The sequence below is a fragment of the Papilio polytes genome, unplaced genomic scaffold (assembly GCF_000836215.1).
Source record: "Papilio polytes unplaced genomic scaffold, Ppol_1.0 DF820956.1, whole genome shotgun sequence".
Classification (NCBI taxonomy): domain Eukaryota; kingdom Metazoa; phylum Arthropoda; class Insecta; order Lepidoptera; family Papilionidae; genus Papilio; species Papilio polytes.
The window spans coordinates 1319788-1346102 of record NW_013528248.1 but is presented as its reverse complement, the minus strand read 5'-3'; the positions used below and the strand labels follow the sequence as shown (position 1 = coordinate 1346102).

General features: G+C 34.6%; 5 protein-coding genes across 8 annotated transcripts; 2 read left to right on the top strand and 3 right to left on the bottom strand.

Moving 5' to 3' along the window:
• Window positions 1-495: 495 nt before the first annotated feature.
• Window positions 496-5101, top strand: LOC106109963 (reticulocalbin-2). Its single transcript, XM_013291623.1, has 7 exons — window positions 496-844; window positions 1027-1174; window positions 1629-1779; window positions 2169-2246; window positions 2350-2470; window positions 2544-2667; window positions 3595-5101. The coding sequence occupies exons 1-7, from the start codon at window positions 655-657 to the stop codon at window positions 3761-3763; spliced, it is 981 nt and encodes a 326-aa protein (XP_013147077.1). The 5' UTR covers window positions 496-654; the 3' UTR covers window positions 3764-5101.
• A 1732-nt stretch (window positions 5102-6833) lies between these two features.
• LOC106109968 (ras-related protein Rab-5B) lies at window positions 6834-17672 on the bottom strand. 2 transcript variants are annotated; one of them, XM_013291628.1, is made up of 6 exons: window positions 17476-17672; window positions 15329-15579; window positions 13915-13987; window positions 9247-9463; window positions 8769-8887; window positions 6834-8516 (listed from the first exon to the last, which is right to left on the bottom strand). In XM_013291628.1, the coding sequence occupies exons 2-5, from the start codon at window positions 15574-15576 to the stop codon at window positions 8784-8786; spliced, it is 642 nt and encodes a 213-aa protein (XP_013147082.1). In that variant the 5' UTR covers window positions 15577-15579; window positions 17476-17672; the 3' UTR covers window positions 6834-8516; window positions 8769-8783. The 2 variants fall into 2 exon arrangements, with proteins under 2 accessions (XP_013147082.1, XP_013147083.1); XM_013291629.1 differs by lacking the exon at window positions 17476-17672 and adding an exon at window positions 16910-17219.
• Window positions 17673-17907: 235 nt separating this feature from the next.
• On the top strand, window positions 17908-19098 carry LOC106109970 (anaphase-promoting complex subunit 13). 3 transcript variants are annotated; one of them, XR_001226045.1, is made up of 3 exons: window positions 17908-18021; window positions 18298-18511; window positions 18584-19098. XR_001226045.1 is itself a non-coding variant. In XM_013291634.1 (3 exons), exons 1-3 carry the CDS (start codon window positions 17962-17964, stop codon window positions 18592-18594), a joined length of 267 nt encoding a protein of 88 aa, XP_013147088.1. In that variant the 5' UTR covers window positions 17908-17961; the 3' UTR covers window positions 18595-18670. The 3 variants fall into 3 exon arrangements, 2 of the variants coding, with proteins under 2 accessions (XP_013147088.1, XP_013147087.1); XM_013291634.1 differs by having other exon boundaries at window positions 17908-18017; window positions 18298-18497; window positions 18584-18670; XM_013291633.1 differs by lacking the exon at window positions 18584-19098 and having other exon boundaries at window positions 17908-18017; window positions 18298-18512.
• A 127-nt stretch (window positions 19099-19225) lies between these two features.
• On the bottom strand, window positions 19226-20476 carry LOC106109967. The gene is made up of 3 exons (XM_013291627.1): window positions 20055-20476; window positions 19625-19866; window positions 19226-19430 (listed from the first exon to the last, which is right to left on the bottom strand). Exons 1-3 carry the CDS (start codon window positions 20371-20373, stop codon window positions 19284-19286), a joined length of 708 nt encoding a protein of 235 aa, XP_013147081.1. The 5' UTR covers window positions 20374-20476; the 3' UTR covers window positions 19226-19283.
• A 35-nt stretch (window positions 20477-20511) lies between these two features.
• Window positions 20512-25092, bottom strand: LOC106109962 (pre-mRNA-splicing factor CWC22 homolog). Its single transcript, XM_013291622.1, has 5 exons — window positions 23858-25092; window positions 23053-23707; window positions 22698-22836; window positions 22322-22427; window positions 20512-22150 (listed from the first exon to the last, which is right to left on the bottom strand). Exons 1-5 carry the CDS (start codon window positions 24894-24896, stop codon window positions 20607-20609), a joined length of 3483 nt encoding a protein of 1160 aa, XP_013147076.1. The 5' UTR covers window positions 24897-25092; the 3' UTR covers window positions 20512-20606.
• Window positions 25093-26315: the final 1223 nt, after the last annotated feature.

Sequence of the window (26315 nt, the reverse complement as noted above, 5' to 3'; positions counted from 1 at the left end):
ACTTCACGCCTGTTTTCTGTGTGGTCGTGGTATTGCACCGGGCGAGCCGGCCCATTCGTGCGAAGATGTTAAAGCGGGCTCTACCACTGTCGAAATGTGTGGATTTGAATCAGAATCTGCGTTATATCACAACGAATTAACTGGCAACCGCTAAAATTAAGTAGGTAACGACTATCTTAGTTCTAAAAACACGCATGTTCGAATCAATTTACCAGCTGTTACTATGAATAAAAGTATATTACAAACAAATGCTTATACATTTTACCGTGACCTAGTAATATACAGAATAGTATTGATAAAAGGAGGCGTATTTACTGTCCATAAAATTTCTTCATGTTCTTAGAATTCACGGGTAATTTCAGGAATATAAAAGAAATTTAAGAGACGTCAACAATGCTTTTATGAGTGATCGAGGGTCAATGAGTTTCTGTTTCTATTTTATGTATGAAATCAAATGTTTTGTTTATTTTGATACTCTATGGTTCATCCTTTGATCTGTCAATTGTCACTTCTTGTTTTATTTATCTCGTTCCGGCCGATTGTTGAAGGCTATTTTTAAAAAATAAAAGCAGCGCACTAGAATTTGCATAACAAAATAGTTTATTGAATAGAGGTGCGTGTCTAAAAACGGCCAGACAAAGGAAGTGCAAAACTATGGCTTACAAATGTGTTTTATTCGTTTCATTAATAGCTCCATATATTTTACACTGTACCACGGCCGCCGTTCATAATCACAATATCGATACAATTGAAAGAGAATCAGACGGCAGTTACCGCGCCCGAGACTACGACCACTACACTGATGCCGGTCACAACTTGGAGTTCGACCACGAAGCGATCTTAGGTGCAGTTTATTTAATGTTATTGCTCGGCTCTTGCGGCCGCGCGTTCGTTCGTTGATTTTGTAATGGTTTTTAGTTTATTTTGCGATAAGGAATGCGATAGCACGACGCAAGATGTCTGTGAAACACGCTCTATTTTTTCTCGTGCCTACTATTATTGTGCTAACGTATTATTTTACGATAGGCAGTGTAAAAGAGGCGGAGGAATATGACAAGCTCAGCCCGGAAGAGTCGCAGCGGCGGCTGGCGAAGCTGCTACCCAAGATGGATCTCAACGGAGACCAGTTCATTGACCGCAAGGAGCTTAAAAAATGGATTTTGAATTCATTTGCGTGAGTACTTTCATACTACAATATTGTATTTGATGACTTTAAATAATAAACCCATATTAAATAATTTTTACTTCAACATTTTGTCATATTCACCCGACCAAAACTGACACAAAGATTACTAATTGAAATGTAATTTATATTCAAACATTAATGAACAGAACAATTATAAAGCTTTGAATTTTATTAATAAATCACTTGTAGTAAATATGGGTTCTAATAAACTATTCCATTTGGTTAACAATGTCCACTGATTTTTTATATCAGATACATTTGTATGAAATTATTAAAATAAAGCATATATCATACCACAGAGTATTACTAATAGACCAATCAAATTGATTATATAACAATATGTGGAATTAAAGAATGAAGTGTGGATATCACATTCTTTATATTGTTTTCAAAAGCATTTACTCTGTAAACTGCATCCAATAATTGTTTTGTATGTATTTAGTAAGTTATCTCGGGAAGAGGCTCAAGAGCGTCTGCTGGAGGCTGATGAGAACCACGATGGATTGGTGACATGGGCGGAGTACCTGCATGATACATTCGGTGCTAACGATGATGAGGAGGTGGCACCTGATGACACAGGAGACACTGGCATGGTAATACCAGCAATTATATTGTAGCTAATGAATTTATATGTTACTAACTTTCGCCCTTGACTCCCTACGCATGGAATTAAAAAGAAAACAAAAGTAAGTAACTTACATATTCTGCCAGAAATCTCTACATCTATGCCAAATTTCAACAAGATCTGTTCAGTCATTTAGGCTATAAATTCTAACACACATAAATCTAAATTTTGTATGATTTATATAAGAAATATTTTTTTTTATATTAATAAAATTTCTTTAATTTATAATAAAAAATTTCTTTTTGTATTATTAATGAAATAATAAGATTTGCATTATTCTTATCTGTAGAAGTAACTGATTTGCACTCTATTTTGTACCTTTTCTATTAGGATAATAATGTAAATTGGTTTGTGCAGCTTGTGCGTGAAGAGAAGCAGATGTGGGCACTTGCTGACAAGAATGGGGATGAAATGTTGGACCTGGTAGAATTTGAGGTATGCATAAATTTTAATTATTAATTAAAAAATTTAACATCAATCAAACATAATCTACAATTATTCAATGTTTTGTGTTTTGAATATATCATATCATATGCAGGTGTTTTCTAACCCGGAAGAACATGAGGAAATGCAGCCGTTCCTGGTGAGCCAGACAATACGCGAGCGAGACCACAACAAGGATGGACGCATTGACTTCAAAGAGTATCTTGGAGATAGGGGTAAGCAGACTAGTAAGCTAGTGGTTTATAAGGGATACTTTAGGAATTGGCAACTAGATTGAATATATTTCAGCGGCTGCTCATGATAAAACATGGCTGGTGTCGGAACAGGACAAGTTCACCCATGAACTTGACTTGGATGGCGATGGTGCGCTTGCTGAGAACGAGGTGCGACGCTGGATTATCCCGGACAATGAGTTAGTAAATGCTGTACTTTTGGTCCTTCGAGTCGGATTTTTATCTGCAGCAATTTTGTCCGCGCTAAATTAAAAATAAACTTAGTAATAAACTGTGTTCTCCATGTGCCAAATGTATTTGAGATACATTAAGCCTTTTTTGAGATATATTAACAAACATCCACCCTTGTATATTTTCATATTTCTATTTATAATTTCATATCTTTATTCTCTTATTTTTATATATAATACATTTCACATGATTTTCTTAAAAAAATAACAAAATAAAACATATTATATAAAAAAATAGTAAGTCCACCGGCTGCGGAATCCGATGACTCAAGCAACCAGTGGTCAGGGCTGCAGAGACAGGAACCTCCTCACTAGTCGTGCGGTTTCTAAAATAACCGCCTTTTGAATCGGGCCCTTAATCCAACTGTCTAGCGAGAGCTTCTTGAGGTGTTGGTCGAAGCTCTTCGCTATCAGCCCGTGTGCCGAAACGACTATCGGAATAATGGTAGTCGATTTCATACGCCACATGGCGGTAATCTCGTGAGCCAAATCTAAATATTTTAATAGTTTTTCATTTTCGGCTTTCTATTTATAATATTATTATGATTATTACTTGCCATGTCTTACACAACTAATTATAACTGTTTAGGAAATATCACATGTTTATTTTCTTTTTTTATTAGTTATCTTAGTCCCTAATCTATAATATTACAAAATATTATAAAGAGGAAACATTTGTTTCTGGAATTTTGTATGTATTGAAATAACTCAATACCTATTGAGCCAATTACAAAAAAAATCTTTCTCTATTAAAAAGCTATGTTATCAGTAACATAGGCTATATTTTTTAATTTCACGCGGGCGAAATCGCGAGCAGTTGCTTGTCTGTAATAATTCTTTTAATTTACAAACTCTAGTGTTTATATTTGCGTTCAGGGAAATAGCTGAAGAGGAGGTGGAGCATCTGTTCGCATCAGCTGATGATGACCACGACGAGTTGCTGTCGTTCAGCGAGGTGCTGGCCCACCAGCACGTGTTCGTGGGCAGCGAGGCCACTGATTACGGAGACCACCTCGTTGGTGACCGCTTTGATGATGAACTCTAGACTCAAATAATCAAGGTTTGTTTCACAATATACATGTTGAATCTCTCAAGTCATTTTGCCAATTTACCATCCTTTTATGTTCTTGGCCATTAGTAAAACTATTATATAGTCATTTTTAACTACAAACTAATGGACCAAAGATTGGTCTTTGTATACATTTAAATTGTTTAGGGCCCGTCCCACCACTAGCTGATAGCCTTAGCTTCCTTACACAAAGTAACATTCGATTATCGCTATCGCTGATTGAAAAGTTAAAAATGTATGAAATTGACAATTTATATAGATTTGTCACATGTTAATTCCTACTGTAATCAATTTTGACACATTTTGACCGACTTCCCAAAAGATGGATACTCAATTCGTCTGTATGTTTTGTTGATTCTACTAACGATGTTAATCTAAACTCACTTTGTCTATGGTTATAGCTTAAAAATGACGTCACGGAAAGGAACAAAATCCGATATTTCCATCATATTTTACATGTTGCATTATTATCAGACAATTTACAATTTGGTGGGACAGGCCTTTAAACTATTGAGATATTGAAAAGTAATTAATGGCTTAACTCATGATGACGGCAACTTGTTTCTTATATACTTTTAATATGATTGTTGGTCCATTTTGTATGACTTTCTTTATACCTCGTTTGTTTTATGAATAACTTCCCATTGCATATTGTACTTACAACAGAGGCTGTTTTAATAGTATAATAGTACATTGTCTTTACATATCTCTGAAGTCTCTGATCTGTTAACTTGACTTTGGTCCTTTGAGTCGGATAGTTTTAATTTCAAAGGTATATTTAAACTACTTAAGTGTATTTTTAAGAAGTTTAACGTATTTAACTTATTGTATACATGAAAATAATTTTAAACTTCATATAATAAAATTATCAATAAATATGTAATTCAATAAAAATGTTGTAAATGCTAAATTTTGAAGGTATTTTGTCATTTTAAAGAGTATTTGTCGTTTTCTATATAAATCGTATATGTATCAAGAAAAACTAAATGGTATATATTTACCATACATATGTATATTAAAACTGTAATAAATATTTAGATTTGTTGTATTTTTAGAATCGGAAACCTTCCTTTGTAAGAAGTTAATTGTTTTGCAATTTAAACAATGCTTATGTTTCAACACATTTTGTTTTAAAATTGTTTTTATTGATCCAAAACACTTTAGTACAGTTAGTGGGACTGTCTCCTGAGCTAGTAATAACTGTGTTTCAGGAGGCAGGGCCTTTTAACGATTGTCTTATTTCTTTATATTCAGGTTGCACAAATGTTTGTTAAAACTTTAATAACTAGTCAATAACATCCATATTTTATTTGCTTACTGTAACATATAGACTTTAGTAAATAATTCCTTGAGATATTAGGTATATATTTTTATAATTACTATTTACATAAAAGTAACCATTAGAAACTAATCATTTACTTAATTGAAATTTTATTAGTTAAATGTTTAGTGATCTAGTCTTAGTTTCCACTCGAAACATGTATAGAAACATTAAATTATCTTACAAGATACTAGAGAACATCACCAGCTCATTATATGTACGGAGGGGCTTGGAGCTAACCCTAAGTAAGTGACTAGGCCATAGCCAACCTGCACTGCGGGTTGACTTCACACATATCTTTGTATTTCTTCGTCGATATGTTGCATTACAATGTTTTCCTTCACCGTAAGATCGTCGGTTACTAGATGTTTCTGTACAATTTCGATAAATACTGTATTTAGTATGTATTTGTTTGGAGTTCAATTTATGTCTCCATTTGTATCTTGTGTGCTTAGATAAATACAAAATAAACCTTATAATATATGATTATTCTTTTTATTGCTACACAAACCCCCTTCATTTTATAAAGTGGTCGCATTTAATAGAAATGATAAATTATGTTTACTCTAACTGTTGTTCACGACTTCGTCCACCTGAAATTATAGTTACTCACTGATAACGTACCTTTTTAATGGTGAAAGAATTTTCAGTAGGTTTTGAGTTATTTAACACATACAAAAATACAAATCTATCCCGTTTTGTAATATTAGTAGAGATATGACTATACGATATTTACTCGTATTTTATGGATTTATTTTATATTATGTTGATAATACCTTAAAAAACTTGTTATTTCTATTAATTATGACTAAACATTTATCTTTATTTAAAGGATGTGAACTTCTCTATTGAAAGCTTCAAGTTACTTTTTATGAATTCAGTATTCTCATTCTAACATTACCAGATTAGAAGTTTGTAGGACAAATAAATAAAACACATCGGTATTCATTTACAATATTTTTTTATTCAATATAATAATCTTAATAAATCCAAAATATTTACACAATACAAAAACATACAATATGACCTCGATCGACGTGCTCCGGAGCCGAGCGCATCCTCTGCGAATGACTACTCTATTACATAACACATAAGGTACAATCCGGTACCGCCTTCCGTTATATTGTGACGTCACATATTACTGCCACACATTCAAGACAGTTTTAATAACTTTTCAGTTTAAACTGTGTGTAAGAAAGTTTAACTGTTAATTAAATTGTACAGTTTTAACTGAACAGTTCTGTTGGAACTGACAATAACTAAGCGTCAGTAGCTCTTGTTTTTAACATCTTCGCACATATATTACTAACTTGTATTGAAGCCAGTTTTTCAATGATATAAGGAAGCGGTTACGCGGACGCAACTTATTGCACTCTGGGGCTCGTGGGAAGTTTTTTACTACATAAAATATTGCATAGCGATAGATAATCTATCTCAAATTGAATACTAGAATATCTGAATCGTCTAAATGTTGATAAAAACTAGATTTATTTTCATGGCTTGATTTAGAAATTAGCAAGTTGACGAATTTAGAACAATCCTCAGACGAAAAATTAAAAAAAACATTTAAGACAATTAAATTTTTTACCATGAGTGCTTTAAAAATATTGCTATCTCTTTACTCCTTTGATTAAAATGAGATAACAGTATGATTATTTAGTTTCTATAGTAGAAACTCAACAAATAATTGTGTAAAACTATTATTTTATGAAGAGCTGAACGCACTCGTCTCGGTGTTACCTGTCATCTTTCCGTATATATAATTTATTTCACTAAATCTAATAAAACCACATGACGCTTTAAATGTGTGATTTTTATGATGAAACAAATGTCTACAAGGTCCAAATATTCAAACATAACCTGGATGCTGTTCGATACTAACTTTTAAATAGCAGGATGTTTTCAATAATTCCATCTCATCCTCGTGACAAATGGAAACTACATGACCGTACACAATGTTATAATAATAATTAGAAATTAAAAAAGTATTGCCAGTCGACAAAAAGCGATTAAGCTCCGTGTTGCCAGATAAACAAAGATTTATTTCTACAAACTATTGTAGTGTTCAGATGCATCCGCGGCGCTAGTGTGCCGCCGGCATCCTTCCCTTGGAATGCGATATTTTCTCAATTTGTAGAAAACTACACAAAGCTACGTAAAATCCGAGTGACACTTCACTTACAGCGTACATAATTACACATATACATAAGGGTTATATATAGAACATTTTCGTCCATTTCATATAGTAATTTTTAAAACTATAATCATCTAAGTGAGCCGTGTACAACTAATTCATTATATGCATATTTTGAACTTAACAATGCGGAAATACGCGGCTGTGGGGGGGGGGAATAAAGTACAGTGCAGTGCAAAAAATATAAAACAAACAAAATAGAAGCTATGTAATTTTTCATATGTTTACGTAAAAAAGCATTTTGTGGGGATAAATTAAAGGCGTGTACGCGGCGGGGACATGACGTGACGTGACATGACAATGGAAACGTGTCATGCATATAAATGCACCTCCACCAAGAGCTAAAGGACGCGTTCTAATTGGAATAGCGATTCTAACATTACATTTAAATTCAATACATATCAAAGTTCATTATTTTGACGTATTTTTTTATACAATTTAAATATCCAACAGCAACAATTGCCAACAGAAACGAATTACTAAAATATTTTGCACTTTGTAAGCAATTACGATGTTTCAAAAGGCGTATCCTCGCTGCGGTACACGAGTTATAATTACACTATATTTATTACTTTACGATTACAAATATGTTTACAATATACCTAATTACCGTAGCATTGTGAGACGCTCCGCCGCAATGTTAAACCGCGCTTGTCAGTGTCACAGTTAAATTTAATCAACGATTATAATAAAGTTAAAAATTACTACCTAATCTCACGGCGCCAGTTTAACTGATCGAGTGTTGCCATGTATATTGCATACTGTTTACAATTTAAGTAGAATTTTCATCGACTTTCGCAGAAAGCCCTAACTATCCCGCATTAACTATATTTAGCTGTTACAATTAACAATTCATATACATTTTATTATATTTTTTCTATACAGAAAATGTATCGACGAACATTTTTAAAAAACTTTACAACACCGAGGAAACGTTAAAAAATTATAAACAATAAATACCATCGCTAGTATGTTGAAATTATATACGTATTATAATAAAACTTTTATTTGTATTTACCGAGATGCGGTAAGTATTAGCTAAATTAAAGTGGCAACACCGTCGTGTTGGAACAAAAGTGTTGCTATGCTATAAAATAGATTTGCCAAATACCAAAGCCTTAGTGAGCTAGAGGCGCGGGGCGGGGCGAGGGCGGGGCGCGGGGCCGGGGGCGGGCTCACCACAGGCCACGCCCATCCATGCCCTCATATTTCAACTGTAAACAACAAAGCAAGCGTAATTAATAAATTGTACTCGAAAATACAAAGAACATACGTCCAGCAGTGGGCAGAGAAATACACAAGAAGATGATAATACAAACAACAGTTTTAGCTCTATTAAAATCCTTATGAGTGTGAAAAAACAGTTTTATAATGTGCTTGCACGGACACGTAAGTGCGTGTGTGTATAGGTTGGAGGTGTAAGTTGGTGAAGGTATGTGTGTGTGGGGGAGGGGGAGACGGGTCACCTTGTCGGCTCGGTATCACTTGCAGCAGGTGGAGGAGCGCGGCTGCTCGCCGTCCGCCAGCCGGCGCGCGCCCGCCGCGCTGCCGCCGCCCGCGCCCTCGCTCTTTGGTAACTTGTTCGCTGAAAACACACACAAACACTAATTACACATATCTATTACAATAATGACGAAAACAATGTACATATTAGTTAGAACTGGTCTGCTGGAATTAAAAAAAATGACAAGGAGCTTATGTTTTTCTGGATTACGGAAACATTTTGCAACGTGCAACGTTGAATGTAGATGTTTTTTCGTGCAAATTTCATCGAGTCCTTTGTTCTCTCTCTTTCTAAAACATCCATCCATTCATCTAAACTTTCGCATTTGCAATAGTAAGAAGTAAGATAGCATAGAGAAATTTCGTCTTTGGTTACCAACAATTTGAGATTGATAATTGAAGTTAGTTAGTTATAAAAATTATACAGTAATACCAACTTACCGATAGCTAGGAATATATCGTTAACGTTCATGGCGGTCTTGGCGCTGGTCTCCATAAAGAGCAGGCCGTTCTCGTCGGCGTAGGCCTGCGCCTCATCGAACTCCACCATACGCTTGGCTGCGAGGTCGCTCTTGTTGCCCGCCAGCGCTATCACGATCGACGGCGACGCCTGCCGCTGTAACTCCTTAACCCAGTTCTTGGCGCGCCCGAATGTATCCTAAACCAGACAAACCAATCAACATAATCGAAAAAAAGTAAACGTCGATATTCAGTCTATCGATTCCCGCCAAAAGAGCGCGCCTATCCTTCATACTTTAGAATGACACTGACAGATGTTATAGGGACGAGACTTGGTATGACAATCTAGTGTTGTGCCGCTACACCGGTACGGTATCGATTTCTTAACAGTACCTTATTACATTTATTATGAGTTATTAAAGGGTAACTAGCTATGTCTTAAAAACTTAGAAATATGAAAATATTCTATGTTCCTGAAATGCAAATTCTGGAAACCAATTGTCAAGTTTTTCAAGCTAGATTCAATTTTAAACACATCTTATGTTTTCCGTAAAATATAAGTAGTTTTTCAGTTTGTAGCGAAAATATTTCCGTTTAACCATAACATTTCAGCCAGTTTTCTAGGTCAATACGGGTTGCATGACCAAAAAATATTAAGTCAGAAAAACTATAATAAAACTATATGTGAATAATTCAACGAGTAACTAACACAACAAATAGTTAATTTAAAAGAATATCGTTTCACTACAACTAAGACGTCATAAGAATGTGAAATGCTTATGTAAGATGCATACAAGCCAATATACGCAGATTATTGATTATTTTACTCAACAGCAAGCGATACTGCACTTAAAGGGTTGGTTTTCCATTCTAGTCGAGTTTTACGATACAAACATTTTCAATCATAAGCCTAGAAAGTACAAGTAACAAGTCCCATCTACAATCTTCACATTAAACTAAATGGTTTTATATAGTTAAAAAAATAGGCATTATTTGTCTAGCCATATAAAACTTAACATGCAGACATTAAGAGCTATGGTTACTATTTCAAAGTTGCCATAAAGGTTAGATAACCTTTGTAGTGTAGCTGTCTGTCTAGATTTGCTACATGTCTAGTCGGGGAGATGCCCTTGACCTTAGCGAAGACTTACGCGTGTTGGTAATTCAATTGTGGACATAGCACGCACGCTCGACGCCCCACCCTAACCGTATTATCATTGCTTTTATTTGCTTCATATATTAATAACGATTTACATGTTACTTATATTGGTGTAGTAAACATCGATATAAACTGGGTCTGAGACAAAGACTTTGTTTAAAATGTATATAATTTGAAAGTGACTGCGACGGCAGTAATGCTGTGACGTCACGCAGCCCACCTGTATGACTTCATTTATGTAATGATCCTCTTAGCGGATCGCGTTCACACCAGCGTTGATTACGCACATCTTCACAATCAACTTACACCCTTAAACCCCTTCTCCACTAGTACGACAAGCTATGAGGTATACCACTGGCGAGGTTGCTTCCATGAAAATAACCTTATAAAACCGGCATCAATGTATTATAATATGTACAATCGAGGAAACTCGCAGTGTTCCAACAAAAAAGATATGCGGAACCAAAACCAATCTAACGCAGCTTATAAATGTTTCTGAACGATAAAAAGGCATGTTACATGGCTAGTTTCTTTTTATTATCATCCCTTTCGTTTGCACTCACTACTAATTAGTTATTTATAGGAAGAGGCGGAATTGTATCTCGCTGCAATGTACAAAGCAATTTTTCCTGAAGTGGAACAAGATATATTTCCGCGACTGTACAGTTAGACGATGACGTAAATGACGATTATTCTATCGTTAGGTCAAGCTAATTTTTGCCACTAGAACCCATCATTTGTAAGATTTACGACAAAGATATTGAGCAGTTCTCGTACGAATACAAAAAGCGATAGAAAAGTTTTACGCTAGTTTATTTAGTTAACTGTAGATTACGTTTACCGAGGGCCATCCTTTTAAAACATATATTGGCAACAACCGGCCTTCTGTAAGGTATCATCGTCACGCGAGTCATTTTGAAAAAACAGATTAAAAAAATACATTAGGTACTTATACTTAGAGTGACAGTGAGGCAAAGATGCCTTTGATGTTGCGGCTGCGAACGTATTTGTACACTAAAGTTAGGCCCTCAACATGTTAATAGTTGCCCATACCTGTTTATAACTTCGTGCGTAGTTGCAGTTTGTGTGACAGCATAAAGAAGCTATATAAAAATGTTATCACGTGGCAATGTTATCTGTACAAGTAATCCCACTATCACACGCAACCTCTTATCCTTTATGTTAATAGCTGATAAGTGAATTCGGTGTTTAATTATACCTCTCTAAATTTAATGTAGTTAATAAATACTCAAATTGGTCTTTTAAAGTAAAAGTGGCCTAAAAAAAATTACGTTTTTTTTTTACTTTTTCTCAGTTTGTAACTAGCTTTAGTGCGTAAATTATATATTCGTTGATGGAAATTATAACAGATGTCTATTTTAGTCCCTCTTCCTTTCCCACCCTTATCTCATGAGGAAAGGCCGGGAAGGAAAAGTGGATTTGACAGCGGAGGAGACGCACAGGAAGGTCAAACATCCTGTTTATGTGAGTCTCCTCGTCCGTCGATTCAGGGTAGGCAATGCTTGCAACTGCGGATGTCTATGGGCAGCGGTCGCTTCGCCATATCGCAGATACAGGTGGCCACTAGCTCGTTTGCCACCTTATGTTATAAAAAAAATGTTAACCCTGCACATGTAGTAATAAGCAAATATTTTGATAATCCTTTGGGTTTATCAATTTTGATAAACTACTTTACTTTAGTCCAACTAGGATTAAGGTCAAACCTATATCTGTACCTAGATAGAAAAACACTTGTCATGCAATATCTATACTAATATAATAAAGCGTAAACACACACTACTTCGTTATGGGGAATGTTATGTTATGCGACAAGACTATGGGGACATAAACCAAAAATTATTGTTATTATTGTTAAGAATGCATGTGGATGGCTACTAAGAAAGAGGAAGACCGAAGAAAGTATTGTGAAAGAGGATATGCTTAAGAAAGGAGTGGATTCACATGACGGCTGATATATATGGAAGAACAGCACATACTGTGCCGACCCCCATAAGGGATAAGGGAAAGTTGATGATGACAAATGTAAACAACAAGTTTTTTTAATTTCATACGGATGAAACCGCACGGGAACAGCTAGTAATTAATATTTCAGATGTGTTTGTTTATCGGGCGATGTCCGATGTGGGCGTACACGATAGATGCGACTGAACGATTCATGTGAACGAATGTAATTACGATAGTTGGAGTGAATGGAAGTACGTTACTGTTCCTTGATAGGAACGATAGTGTCTAGTCTATTTATAAACAGGTTAATAAACTTAGGTCAACGTTCTTGATATAAAAAAAATAATTTAACCCTAATCGGGACTTGTCTTTATTTTCTTAGCAAACAGGGGCAAAATATGTTTCTAAACAAGTGTCCAAGATTTATGGTTTTTTTTACATATCAGTATTACAAAACTCTTGAATATGACACTTGTTTAATATTTGATAACAATATATTTGCATGTAAAACTGGTAATCAGGGACTGTAACTCGATAATTTCATGTAAAATTGAAAACTAGAAGATTGAAAATGTTTCGACAATTTTATCGAGTAATACATGAACTAAGAAGTACTCAAGTCAACTTAAGAAGGAATTATAGGCTAGTGTGTTAATAATTTAGCATAATTAATTTACATTTTTAATTTTCACACGCCCACGGCAAACGGGCGACCAACACGATCGCCAAGTTATATCGATTTTTTTGTCCAAGTCTATAAACGCCGCATACGAATGTTTTTCTACAAAAACATATACAAAAGAAAAATGTTTCTATTTGTATTACTATGTTTGAAAAGCATTTTATCTAATTCACTAAACAAGCTAGCTAACTTAAGCTCAATTGAAACAGATTACTTCGACAGAATAGCAATAAGTAAATACTTGACTTTTTCTTACAACTCGACTAGCTTTAAAACCAGTTTTAAAGATATACAAACATTTTTATAACATACGAGACGATGGGAACATAAACCAGAAAGTGTTAAGATTGAATGGATGGCTACAAAGGCAGAGGAAGACCGAAGAAAGTATGGATGGATTGTGTGAAAGAGGATATGCCTAAGGAGTGGATTCAGATGACGGCTGATAGAGATGTATAGAAGAGCAGTATACTGTGCCGACCCTCCGTAAGGACAAGGGCAAGTTGATGTTGAAACATTTTAATTATTTCAAACAACATTTTAATCTTTAGATGAAAAAATATTGTGAAATAGACACAAGTTATACATTACTTTATAAATTAAAGTATTCAAATATACCTGTTTTTATATCTGAATTGATCTACAAGCTTAACACATCTTAATCTCGTCTGAATATATTCAACCTTGAAAGTATAGTATGATTAGTATAGTATTAAGTACATCTGTCATCTGTATGTTCTGCTTTTTTGTTATTCTTTGTCTATGACTTAATTTGGTTGTAAATTTTGAATATTCACAAATAAGTATCAAGTATATTAGAGCGTAGTATAAAGTTGACACTCACCTGGTTGGTGATGTCGTAGACGACGATGGCTGCCTGCGCGCCGCGGTAGTACATAGGTGCTAAGCTGTGGTACCTGCAGATTTATATTGCATTTATATACGTACATAATAAAAAGCCAATACGCTACAGTTATTTTTTGAACTAAGCCTACAATTTTTTTTAAGCTACTATTTGAGGATAATTGAAATAATTAAAAAAATACTAAAGCACATATGCCTCTTATACACATGTGTTATATCTATACTAATATTATAAAGAGGAATGATTTGTATTTTTGTATTTATTCGATTACTTTATCGATATTCGAATATTCTTTCACCGTTAGAACCGTTATTTGTGAGTAACATAGGCTACATTTTTTTATTTTTTTTTTAATTTATAATTCAGTAGATTGAATGACTGATAACTACAATGTCTAAAAGTCTTTCCGAACTATAAAATACAATGAATTTATAAATTGTTTGAATGTACAATTTCTTTTTACCATAATTTCACTGCTAGTACATAATATAGGGCATCAAGGAGAAATTGCACAGTCGTCTTCACTTTCGTAAGACGTGCAAAGTTTACGCAATAACCTAAGAGGAACATTTCAATGCAAAGCCAAGGGCATACCGCGACTCTTATACGAGGATTGTACATTCTTGGTACTTTACATTTATTTTCATAAAGTCACGTGATGACTTACATACATCAAGACAGAATTGTATGTCTATTTACCACCTATATACTAATGCAATATGTAAAAATTTATGTATAATAGTCTTGATAGGTGAATGGAACTATAATCACTGCACAGAGAATTAATTATATTAGTTGTGTAGAGCTAGGTAAAAAACATGGATTTCCTTTTATACATTCCATTGCTTACAATATAATCAATTCAAAGAATTCGTTAACAGAATGTTTTTATCATACTACTAGCTTTTACCCGCGAATCCGTCCGCGTGGGATAAAAACAAAAGCAAGTATTTTATGTGTTCTTCCACACTATCCTCTACATCTATTCCAAATTTCATTAATATCTGCTCAGCCGTTTAAGCTATAAAATCTAACTATGTATGATGTTACATACATCCATCCATCTAAACTTTTGCATTCATAACATACTAGCTGTTGCTCGAGACTTCGCCCGCGTGAAATTAGAAAACATAGCCTATGTTACTCACAGATAAATTACCTTTCTAACGGTGTAAGAATTTTTAAAATCGGCTGAGTAGTTTTTGAGTTATTTCAATACATACAAAAATACAAATTTTTCCTCTTTATAATATTAGTATAGAAGTATGAAGTAAGACTATAAAGATTTGTTTTGGTTCACACTTTCTTCACTAACAAAACACAAAAATACTTAATAACCTATTTAGATCTTCTGCTTAAAATCTATACATTAATTAAAAACAATAACACAAACCTCTCCTGTCCCGCTGTATCCCAGATCTCAAATTTAACAGTAGTGTCATCGAGGCATACAGTCTGTGTGAGGAAGGCCGCTCCGATCGTGCTCTCCTGGTACTCGTGGAACTGGCCCTTGACGAACCGCAGCACGAGCGAGGACTTGCCCACCGCCGACTCGCCCAGTAGCACCAGCTTGAATTGGCATACCTTTGTCTGGGGCGCACCGTTCGGCCTCTGTGACGCTCCGCTTCTGTTTGTCGCCATCGCCTGATAACATTTTTTAAACTTAGGGTCTGTCCTAATAAATTGTAAATTGTCTGATAACAATCAACATGATAAAAATATGATGGAAATATTGGATTGTTCCCTTATCTGACGGTGACATCATTTTTAAGCTATCTGGGCCTCTATCAGCCAGTGGTGGGACATGCCCTTAAAGTTTAGTACTCTCCCAGCTTCTGTACTTAAGTATTCCATTGCCTGCTTTTATTTTCTAATGCCTATATCTTAATGCATTATTATTTAAGCTTGTTTATTAAATTGCATACTGATATAGATACTGGCATCAAGATATAATCCAAATGATAAACATACTTTGTATGTAAATTAGTTGAATATCAGTAGATATGTTGATGAGATGATAATATAAGATATACATAAATACCACAACATCCAGGATACATTTATTTAATAACAAATTCAAGGCTATGGCTCATTTTCTTTATAAACAACTGATTTTTACATATTAAAGAATCAACAACTTAACAGAGACAGTATATGACAAAGTTTACAATAACTACTGTCATCCTAAATGGAGAAACCCATACAAATGGCAGAAATCAACAGGAACTTTTAGACATTTTCTTACTGTAAATGTATAGTTGATTTTTACATATTGGAATAATTATTTCAATAAGATTCTAATATGAATTATGCCAAAAGAGTTAAGTATCAAATATTTAGTAACATAAAGAATAAACAACTTCTGTTTACAAAACCAGGTCATAAGCAGCGGTGTTAAAAAAAGACAATGCAATAATCGGCCACAAAAAAGTCCATTGACTTTTCAGCTTGCGGTAAACAATTGACAATGACAAGAGACAAAAAATATAACAAGAAAAATATGTTAATCAGGTTTGATTTTAACCAACTTCCAAAAAGGAGGAGGTTATCAAATTATCTGAGGCCTTTTTGCATTATTTTTATATAATACTCAATATGCAACTTGAAATTAAATCACGGGTAAACAGTGTTAATAAACCAACCAACCTTGTCCTGGTAACTGAGGTCACATAAATTGACAACAATGGCTGTACATTTAAAATACCAACAAATGGTTTTTTTTAATTTGAAGGCCATAAATTAGCCATTTAGCAAAGTTTTTCTATGTAATGAAAGCTTAATAACTTTGAACAAAATATTTGTTATCAAACAAAAATAATTTTCAACAATAATATGAAAAAGTGTTGAAAATTATTCAATTCTTACAAGACAACCTCAACTTTAGTCAAAAGGGCAGATTTTACTTCACTAATTAGGAAAAATGTATTGTGTAATAGTGTTTTTGACGGAAAATTTACAAAAACAATGAACTCACCTGCTATCAGAGACACGAAAACACAATTTGAAACCATTGACTTATTTATTATTAAATATCGTTGTATTGTATAAAAAATTAAAAACAACCTCTACATCAGACAATAAAGCGATCGAGACTAAGTGAAAAACAATCGCAATAAAGAACAACACCTAAGAACAGTAAACAAGAACGTGTTATCTTTGGGCGCTATCATAGTGAAATCACAAAGAAACTTTGAACAATGGCATTTAATCTGCGATCATTTGGCGCAGTTGTGGAACCTACAATCACGGTTTTTTTCAATAAGTTATCGGCCGCAGACGAAAGCGCGTCTGCACCGCTGATGACTAACCATATCTACCCGTATCAACCCATTTCCTTCGATATACGAATGCTGAGTCGCCCTCCACCAAATCAGCTGTACGCTACGAAATCACAAGACGACTTCTTTACACGACTAAATTAACCAACCAGAAGCTATTTAGGTACGAATACCAGATCTAATCACCCTGCAATGAGTTCATATTCGACAATATTGAATAAAATGACGCATTTACTTGATTATAAGGACATGAAAGACATACCCTCCCTGTTATTATATCGACGATATGCACTTATTGGTGGGCGACAAATCCTCACAAGGTCGCCGTGATGCCGAAAATCTCATTAATTACACACTTATACAAATATAATCATTAACTTGAATTGTTAAACTGGAAAATCTAGCACAGAAATGCGAAATGACCACGAACAAACATGGAAGCGAGAGAGCGAGCAAGACGATTTCATTAAGTTGCGTCTATGGGGAAACCTTTCTTTGTCTATGGTATTAAGATATAGTTTATTTACTTTTTAATAGTGTAAAAATTTTTAAATCACAACTAATAAAGCTATTTGTACTTGTATTTTATTTAAAATCACTATAAAATTCGTGAGAATCTTAAAAATGAGAGACATTTTTCTCTTTCTTTATGTCAACATCACTGTCCGGCTATTATGCCAAAGTCAAATGTCAATGACATACTATCATACTATTCAAATTGCACGTTGGATTTTTATTGTATTTGTTTATGCTGAACACAACACAATTTTATAGGATTCAGCAATTTCTAAAAGCAATTAACAGGCAGGTTTGTACATAATTTTTGAAAATGAAGATAACGAGATATAAAAAGGTACAAAAGTATTTAAAATTCTATTACAACAACTTCGGTTTCCACCAGCCTTACCAAGTGCTTCTAGACGGCACGTTCTGTTTTGCAGCTTTTAAAGTAAGTCCTATACATAAGTCAATGAAAAGAGAAGACCTAGTTTTGCTTACTTCTATACAATGATCATAATATACTATCGCAGGCATATTACCCAGCTTTACTATGCCTCATTATTTACGTGTGACATGTAATCAGCATGGACAGTAAGTACCGTCGCGTTGGCCGCCTCATCGACATAGTGGATGAGGAGTGGCGCATGGAGCAGCTCCCCCACATGGACATCCGCGTGCCCGTGGAGGAGCTGCCCGATCCTGAGGCGGACAGCGTCGACTCTCACCTCACCTTGAAGGAGCAGGCCATGCGCTGGCAAGAAAACTTCCCAGAGTCCGCCAGCAGTAAGCAAAACTAGGTATTCTTTACTCATATTTGATAGTGTCATTAGAAATGTTGTGTTTTACTAAATTGGAGCATTGTGTTTCAGGAACAAATTAATATTAGGGAGCAACTACCTAAATACCTTAACGGACAAGCAAAATTATTGACAACAAGATGTATTATAATAGAAACAGAAAAAATATCCAAAAAAACACATGGTGCCCTTACTATATTAAAGCAATTTGGTATCCATGAGTGTGGCCATAAAGAGCCAGTGATGGGGTCTCAATGCATTTTGTCTATGGTTGGTAAAAAAAATGAAAAGCATTATATACTGGCATCACAAGACAGAGATTTACAAGATAAAATGAGAGCTAAAGCTGGAGTTCCATTGTTATATTTACATAATAAATCGCCAACATTAGAAAAACCTAGTAAAGCTAGCTACAATAAAGTTGGCCAGACTCTAGAGTCTAATTTTACTTTTATCACTCCAACACAAAATGAATCTTTGAAGATTATGAAAAAAGTACTAGGAGTAGAAGAAAAAGATGATACAAAAAAAGTTGTTATAAAAAAGAAAAAGCCACACAACCCTAATCCTTTATCATGTAAAAAGAAAAAAAAGAAGCCTGGTGTTGCCAATAAGAAAAAAGAAAATGGAGTCAAAGAAGGAAAAGTTAGGAAAAAGAAAAAAGTGCGCAAAAACAATTTAGTATTAAGTCAATCAGTTGTATAATAAACAATTTTGGTTCAGACAGTGTTTTTATTAAGAATAAACAAAATTTCGTATAGTAAATAAATGTTTAAAATGGCCAAGTAAATTTCAACCTGTAGACACCAAAACATAGTATATGAATCAATGGAATGTTGGTCAAATACAGTGTATGGAAATGTGTCAATATGTCGTAACTCTCATCAGGCGCAAACACTTCACATCCATCTGGAGAATCCTGAAACATTAACAAAAAATATTATTCAGTCACATGCTTTGTATTGTAACAACTAAGTGCAGATATTTTTGTAGGGAACAATGTGTAGATAGCTACAATAAAGCTATGTAGAGAAAAAAATGTTAGCCATCTCAATTTTTTGGAAAACCTTTGGAATACTTAGATCCTAATTTGTTTTAAAAAAAAAAACTTACCTCTATGGTATGACGAATCAGTGTTTCTTTAAAATATTCCCAAACGGCCGTGGGCGCGGTCCAGAAATAACGTTTGAAATATAAATGAGTTTTTAAATAGATCGCTAAAACGCAAGCTAACTTTTTAGCGTTAAAGTCCCGCTGCGCCGAGTACTCTAACAGCTGCAGAAGTAAGTTTACTAAGAATTCCTTTTCAGATAAATCGAAGTTTTGAATTATATTCTTATCTCCTAAGTAGTCAGCTGGAAAACAGATACACGTAAAGATGTATTTATATAGGACATTTATTAATACAGCTTACTCCCAAAAGTAAAGTTCATTTCAATGTAAGACCTTTTGTAAACCGTACTAAAGATGGCGCCAAAGTGGTATTCGCAAGATTTTTGTAACTTACTTTTGGGTCGAAACTAAGGTCTTATTTCTAGCGAACCTAAATGCTTTTTAAACGTAGACTTAGATTCCATTTGTGAGACCGCGATCATCCTGATAACATCATCTTCAGTGACCAGCGTGTCAATCAGGATGTGAGGCCTGTCTTCTTCTTCTGGCATCATAAACGGTGGTGATTCATTCTCGCTTAGAGAATGGAAGTAAGACGGTGCAGATATTTGCGTCTTCAATTTAGTCTCACTTTCAAATCCATCATGTAGTAATACGGGCTCAGAAACCACCTTCATATAGTTTTTACTTGAATGATCAGTCATTTCACTAGACCCTGATTCCATTGCGTACATTTTAGACAAGTTCATAGTGATACGTAAATGTTATTGGCAAAGTCCTTAGTGTAAAGAATTATTCAGAACTTTTCGGTATTTTGATCAATGCCAATTAACAAGAATGTCAAATTAAATATATTTTATCATATGTCATAAATAACAAAGTCGGACCTCTTTTAAATGTTTAATTAACAATCAATTACTTAGTTTACAAATTAAAATCCATTTAATATTTACAGGAGCGTTCACAATCATAAGATTTCCTTTTACTTGGATTTAACTGTGGATTCAATGTCAAAAGTGTTCCAATATCGGCCGCCAAGTTTATTTTTTTCATTTTCTTCATCATCACTTTCGCTACTACTGTCACTACTACTGCTATCTTCGACCTTCTTTTTATTTTTACTCTTCTTACTTCTAGTATCTTCTTTATGTCTGACATCTTTCAACTTCTTTTTACTTTTCTTTGTTCTGGATTCTTCTTCACTACTACTACTGCTACTGCTGCTGCTGCTGCTGCTGCTGTCACTGCTACTGCTACTACTGCTGCTTACGTCTCTATTTTTATTCTTCTTTTTCGTATCATGTTTGCTATCTTTCTCTCTGTCATTCTTGCTTTTGCTTTTATATTCTTCATTACTTTTGCTTTTATTTGATTCTTCCTTACTGACTGTGTGAACTTTAGACTTGATGTTTCTATTTGAGCGATCATTGGAAACATCATCCATTTCTTTAGAATGTTTCGATACTTTTTTATTTTCTATTACATTAGATCGTACATTCTCCTCTTTTCTTTTATCGCAATCTTTTTCTTTCTCGTTCCGAATGATCTTTCTTGAATCCTTATTTGTAACAATGTCATCTTCATCTCTTTGTTTCCTATTTTCTCGTTGTTTTCGGTTGTCTCTGTTTAATTCCTCTATGTTTCTTTCTCGTCTCTTATCTCTTTCAGTATTTTGGTCTTCTTTTTCTCTTGTATCTTTATAATTGTTATCATCTCTCTTTTGTCTTATCTTATTTCTATCGGATTCTTCTTCATCTCGTTGTTTTCTTTTTTGTCTTTCAGCATCTTCTCGGTCCCTTTCTCTTCGTTTACCTTCATCAACATCATTTTTATCTCTTTGTCTTGTTTTATCTTTGTCAGTGTTTTCTCCTTCTCTCTCTTTTCTATTGTTTTTGTCTGCCTCTTTCTCGTCTCTTGGTCTCCGCTTACTTCTATCAGGATCTTCGTCTCTTTGTACTCTCTTATCTGTATCGCTTTCGCGATATCTCCTGTGTTCTTCGTCTCTACTAGGTCGTTTAGAATTCACATCCTCTCGATCACTTCTGTTGGTTTCTTTATTATCATGTCTTTTATCATTTCTGCTATCTCTGTCTCCGTTACGTAAATCTTTTTCGTTTTGATTTCTGCGTCTATCACTCTCGTGGTCTCTTTCTCTTCTATTCTCTTCACGATCCCTGCTTCTTTCATAATTTTCGTCTCTATTTCTTCTGTAGCTGTCTTGTCTATCGTCTTCTCTTCTATTGTTTCGTCGCCTGTCACCATCGGTATCTCCATTTCTAAAGTCATCCCTTCGCGATCCTCCATTTGGTCTAGCAAAAGTGTCTCTTTCTGATCTTTCTGGTCTGGAATTCATTCTTCGAGCATCTTGTCCATAAGTATCATAAAAACCATCATGGCCCCATCTGTCTTGTGCTTCTTTATCCTTTTCCTTGGGCTTCTCTTCATTACGTTGAGCTGACTGTTTTTTCTTTTCTTTTGACTTTTTCTTTTTTTCAGCTTTCTTACTTGTATCTTCATCGGATGAGTCTAAAAAAAATTAAAACGCTTATTAGAGAATTATAATGCTGGTATTTCAATGAAATAGTCAGGGTTAATATCAAGTTAATCTTAATCTCGTTTTATTCAACCAACTTAAAGCTCAAGCAAGTATAAGAAGAATTTTTGAGACACGAAATTTAAGACATTTTGCTTATTTACCACTAGAACTGGAGTCACTGGATGAAGAATCGGAACTGCTGGAACTAGAACTGGAACTGCTGGAACTGGTGTCTACTGTGATATTGGTTATTTGTGCGGGGACATTCTGAAAAAAAAATGTGTTTAAATCGTTACACAATCTTACTATTTTAGTGTTGTAAAAGTTTGGATGGATGTTCGTTATAGTTTGTAGCCTAAGCGGCTCAACGGATCTCGATGAAATTTGGCATAGGCGTAGAGGATAGTCTGGAAGAATACATAGGCTACTCACTTTTGTTTTTATAAATGTCACGCGCACGGAGTCGCGGGTGAAAGCTAGTAAATAATATTTTTAAAATAGTAAACTTAATTAACAAACTCATAAAATAAATTGTACCTTAGGCATTTGTTTCAAATGTTCTCGAAGTTCATCTGTTAGACCTCCTAAACCTATAGAAGTGAAGAAATTAATAGAAAACCGAGTATTCTTCGGGTTGTCGCGGGGGAAGAGACCACCAAAGGCCTCTTGCAATGTCCTGAAAAAGAAAATTAGTAAATTAAATTTCAGTTCAAACTCAAACACATTAAAATTAAGTTTGGAGTAGTTCTTATTACAATGATAATATTGCTTGCAACACTTCTATACTGTACTTATCATTATAAATGTTTACTCTACAAAGTATTATAATATTCAAAGATTTCATGTAAGCTCTATTATTATTGAAGCTGAACTACTCCTTAATAGAACTCACGGGTCCTTGAGCCGTTCATTCAATTTCTTCAGCCCCATGTACTCTGCGAGCTCTTGAAACAATATCTTGATGTAAATACGACTCGAACTTGTAGTATCCTCTTCATTCAAACGAACACATTCCATCACCTCCCAACTAATAGAGTCTGTGAACAACAGATGAGCAAAGAACTTGCTCACATTCCTCAGACGGTTTGTATCCAATCTATGTGCAGTAGAATAAGAATCTTTGAAGATTTCTTCAAACGGACCAATGTACATCCGGTTAATATTACAAAATCTTTGTGCTAATAAACCATAAAACTTTTCATATGTCCTCTGCTCCGCACAACAGTCAAGGAACATATGACATAGTTCCACCTCTTGTCCAGGTTTAAGCTGCATTTTCATCAATTTGTGAGCACATTCTTCAAAGTCTAAACTGGAGTTTATAGTAAGATAGATAGTCCGACGTAGGGCCACAAGATTGGTTTCCGTATTATCTATTATCGTCATTTCCTTCTGTTCTTCTTCCTCATCTTCTTCTGACTCGTCGCTGCCTGACTCGCCAGTGCCATCTTCTGCCCCAGACTCAGCATCGGAGCCGAGAATATCTTTGCTTAAAGTTTTGTACTTTTGTTCATTCTCCTCATATTTTTCATCTAACTTGAATACATCTGTAATCAATTGGAAATAAATTGCATTAACCACAGCAGAATATATATAGAAAAATAAAATATGTTCGTTATTCACATACATTTTTAAATATGCTAGAGCACAATAGCTTTCATCAAATTACTTTATTTTATGTTATCAATGTAACTTACTGAGGATATCCTGTGGATCAGTAGCATCATCCAACATCAATAGATGCGTAAACTGTTCCTCTTCAGGCACCAGCTCCAACTCTTCAATCAGGGCAGGATGATCTTTGAAACCATCCTTCCAAACTTGAAACATCACTTCAATCATGTATTGAACTCTCTTATCCAGTTGTCCCTCATGTAGAATGTTCCTCAACATCTCAAATATAGCATTTACTCCTTTGGAAGATACCTCAGTGAGTTTTTGTCCACATTCTTTAAGGAATGCTATAGCTACCTCAACAGAGTCATCAGTCGGAGTCTCAACAAGTAATGTTAACAACTCCAATGCGAGGATCTCATGGGCAACCCTTTGATTAACAAGATGAGCAATAAAAGATGCAGATGATATACATATAGCCTTGTCATTCCTCTTGAAACCTCTTTTAAACTGGATAACCAACCTTTTTAGTAGTAACTCACCAATATTTGGAAACCGAGAGTTTACCGCCGAAACCAACGCTGCGTAAACATTAGTGAATGTCGGCGAAGCAGCTTGCGCCTGGATGACAGATCGACATAGTAAACCACGTCCACGGACAATGTTCTCCTTCAGCAACTCTTTTATAATTATACCGATATTTCCTACGTTGATTTTGTTGATGTGGCCATGTATCGACTTTTTAAGTGCTTCCCAAGCTAACCTCTGATACGCCATAGAAGATTTGTCAGTTATCTGAGCTTGCATCATTCGAAGACGAGCCGGTGGAATATAAGCGCCGCCGGTTCTTGTATTTAACATATCGGTATCCTTTGCTTTCTTTTCCGGTGGTGGCTTCTTTTCATCAATTCTGGACGCTTCATTTCTACGTTTATCGGAAGCGTCAGGGCTTCTGGAATGTCTCCGTTTACGTCTTGAGTCCCTATCGCGATCTTTTTTAGCATCACGATCACGGCTGCGAGATCGTGATCGTGTACGAGCTCTTTTTGACCTCTTTTCTTTACGATATTCCTCGTTATCATCGTGTTTGTCTTTTTTACTCTTGTTTTCCTTGTTCTCCATTTTTTTGACTAGACTAATAATAAAATCTTAACTGTACACCTTTTCTTGAATTCCTATAACTATAACGTTAACTTTATTTTATGTGGAAGTTTAGTATAATTTTACTTTATTGTACAATGCAATGTGATCAAGACAAGATCAAAACACTTTGCCACTTTGCAGCCATTTTGTTTTCTTTTGACAGATTGACATTTTTAAAAAAGACATGTTGACATGTAGTATTGCCACATACTAATAAAAACGAATTGCAAAGAGTAAATACTTACCTATGGGTAGTTCATAGTAGATTTTGAAATAAAGCTGGCCAATCGATATTAATTAAAAAAAGATTTATCGTGAATAAATCATCTAATTCTTATACTCCTTTGTCATCGCCTCTGTCTTTTCACTGGTAGTTCACTTTACCTTGGTCGCTGCCTTTGCCTTTGATCACATTGGTGCAAGAGAACACCTTCAACATTTATGATCTCGTCAGTATATTTCATAGACTACCTTGATATGTGATACCCTTGATGGAACTTCGCTGCGTCTACAGATGTGACCAAAATATTTAATGCGGACTTAATTAATACCAATTTAAGTAAACCGGTATTGCGAGAAAAGAACTAAAACTGGAATATCCTTCAACATGCAACCAGTTGGAGCCAATAGAAACACGTAAAGCATATTTAATTGTTCAAAATCTTTTTTGTAAAACACATCAAAGGCAAAATTCATGTTGAAACAGACAAAATATTACATAGCACCGTTTAACGTTATGAGGAGAAATATTCCTTGTACAATAAATGTTGGGTCTTGCATAACAAATTTTGAATTTTTAAGATTTAGCAGATCCTGGATTATGATTTGGTCCTTTTATGATTTGCATCTCTATTTGAGCAATTAAATATAATTTAGCATAAATCATTTTTTTTTCTAAAAAAAACATCACTTTCACGTTGTGCTGTGCATTTGAACAAATGGTTTTTGCACAAATAGTAATATTTGTTTTACGTTTTTTGATGCAGGTAGATATGATCTAGTTCCTAGAGGAACACTAGAGTGTTACGGATGTCTTTGGGCGTCATCAATGACGACAAGTGTTCTCCTTTGCCCCTCTTTTAAAAGGAAAATATAAACTATGCGACTCCTATAGTAAGCATAAGGCATTTTTCTCCTCATTAACATCGGTACATTAAGGTTTTTTTAAAAGTTACGTGCGGTGAGATCGTAAAAAATCAAAATCTTTCATTTTTTAACTTTGTTTATTCATTCTTCAAAAGTAATGTTATCCAACAGCTTTATCTACAGGAAGTACAGAGCAGAGAAGCAGAATACATGGGAACTTAAGCGTTTCATTTGATGACTTAATGGGTGTTAAATCTCACTTAGATGCCTAATTCTTCCTCGTTATATTATTAGATTTTCATTGTGATATTC

What these genes read in the sequence shown, in the direction of transcription:
- LOC106109963 (XM_013291623.1), top strand. Translation starts at nt 655, where the DNA reads ATGGCTTACAAATGTGTTTTATTCGTTTCATTAATAGCTCCATATATT. An exon ending in TGGATTTTGAATTCATTTGC is followed by an intron (nt 1,175 to 1,628) that starts GTGAGTACTTTC and finishes GTATGTATTTAG; the next exon opens with TAAGTTATCTCGGGAAGAGG. An exon ending in AGAGTATCTTGGAGATAGGG is followed by an intron (nt 2,471 to 2,543) that starts GTAAGCAGACTA and finishes AATATATTTCAG; the next exon opens with CGGCTGCTCATGATAAAACA.
- LOC106109968 (XM_013291628.1), bottom strand. Translation starts at nt 15,576, where the DNA reads ATGGCGACAAACAGAAGCGGAGCGTCACAGAGGCCGAACGGTGCGCCC. An exon ending in GATACAGCGGGACAGGAGAG is followed by an intron (nt 13,988 to 15,328) that starts GTTTGTGTTATT and finishes ATAAATCTGCAG; the next exon opens with GTACCACAGCTTAGCACCTA. An exon ending in TCTACGACATCACCAACCAG is followed by an intron (nt 9,464 to 13,914) that starts GTGAGTGTCAAC and finishes TGTCTGGTTTAG; the next exon opens with GATACATTCGGGCGCGCCAA.
- LOC106109970 (XM_013291633.1), top strand. Translation starts at nt 17,962, where the DNA reads ATGCTGAACACAACACAATTTTATAGGATTCAGCAATTTCTAAAAGCA. An exon ending in TTTCTAAAAGCAATTAACAG is followed by an intron (nt 18,018 to 18,297) that starts GCAGGTTTGTAC and finishes ACATGTAATCAG; the next exon opens with CATGGACAGTAAGTACCGTC.
- LOC106109967 (XM_013291627.1), bottom strand. Translation starts at nt 20,373, where the DNA reads ATGAACTTGTCTAAAATGTACGCAATGGAATCAGGGTCTAGTGAAATG. An exon ending in TACGTTTAAAAAGCATTTAG is followed by an intron (nt 19,867 to 20,054) that starts GTTCGCTAGAAA and finishes TCTGTTTTCCAG; the next exon opens with CTGACTACTTAGGAGATAAG. An exon ending in TGATTCGTCATACCATAGAG is followed by an intron (nt 19,431 to 19,624) that starts GTAAGTTTTTTT and finishes TTAATGTTTCAG; the next exon opens with GATTCTCCAGATGGATGTGA.
- LOC106109962 (XM_013291622.1), bottom strand. Translation starts at nt 24,896, where the DNA reads ATGGAGAACAAGGAAAACAAGAGTAAAAAAGACAAACACGATGATAAC. An exon ending in AATGAACGGCTCAAGGACCC is followed by an intron (nt 22,837 to 23,052) that starts GTGAGTTCTATT and finishes TTTCTTTTTCAG; the next exon opens with GACATTGCAAGAGGCCTTTG. An exon ending in CAGTGACTCCAGTTCTAGTG is followed by an intron (nt 22,151 to 22,321) that starts GTAAATAAGCAA and finishes AATTTTTTTTAG; the next exon opens with ACTCATCCGATGAAGATACA.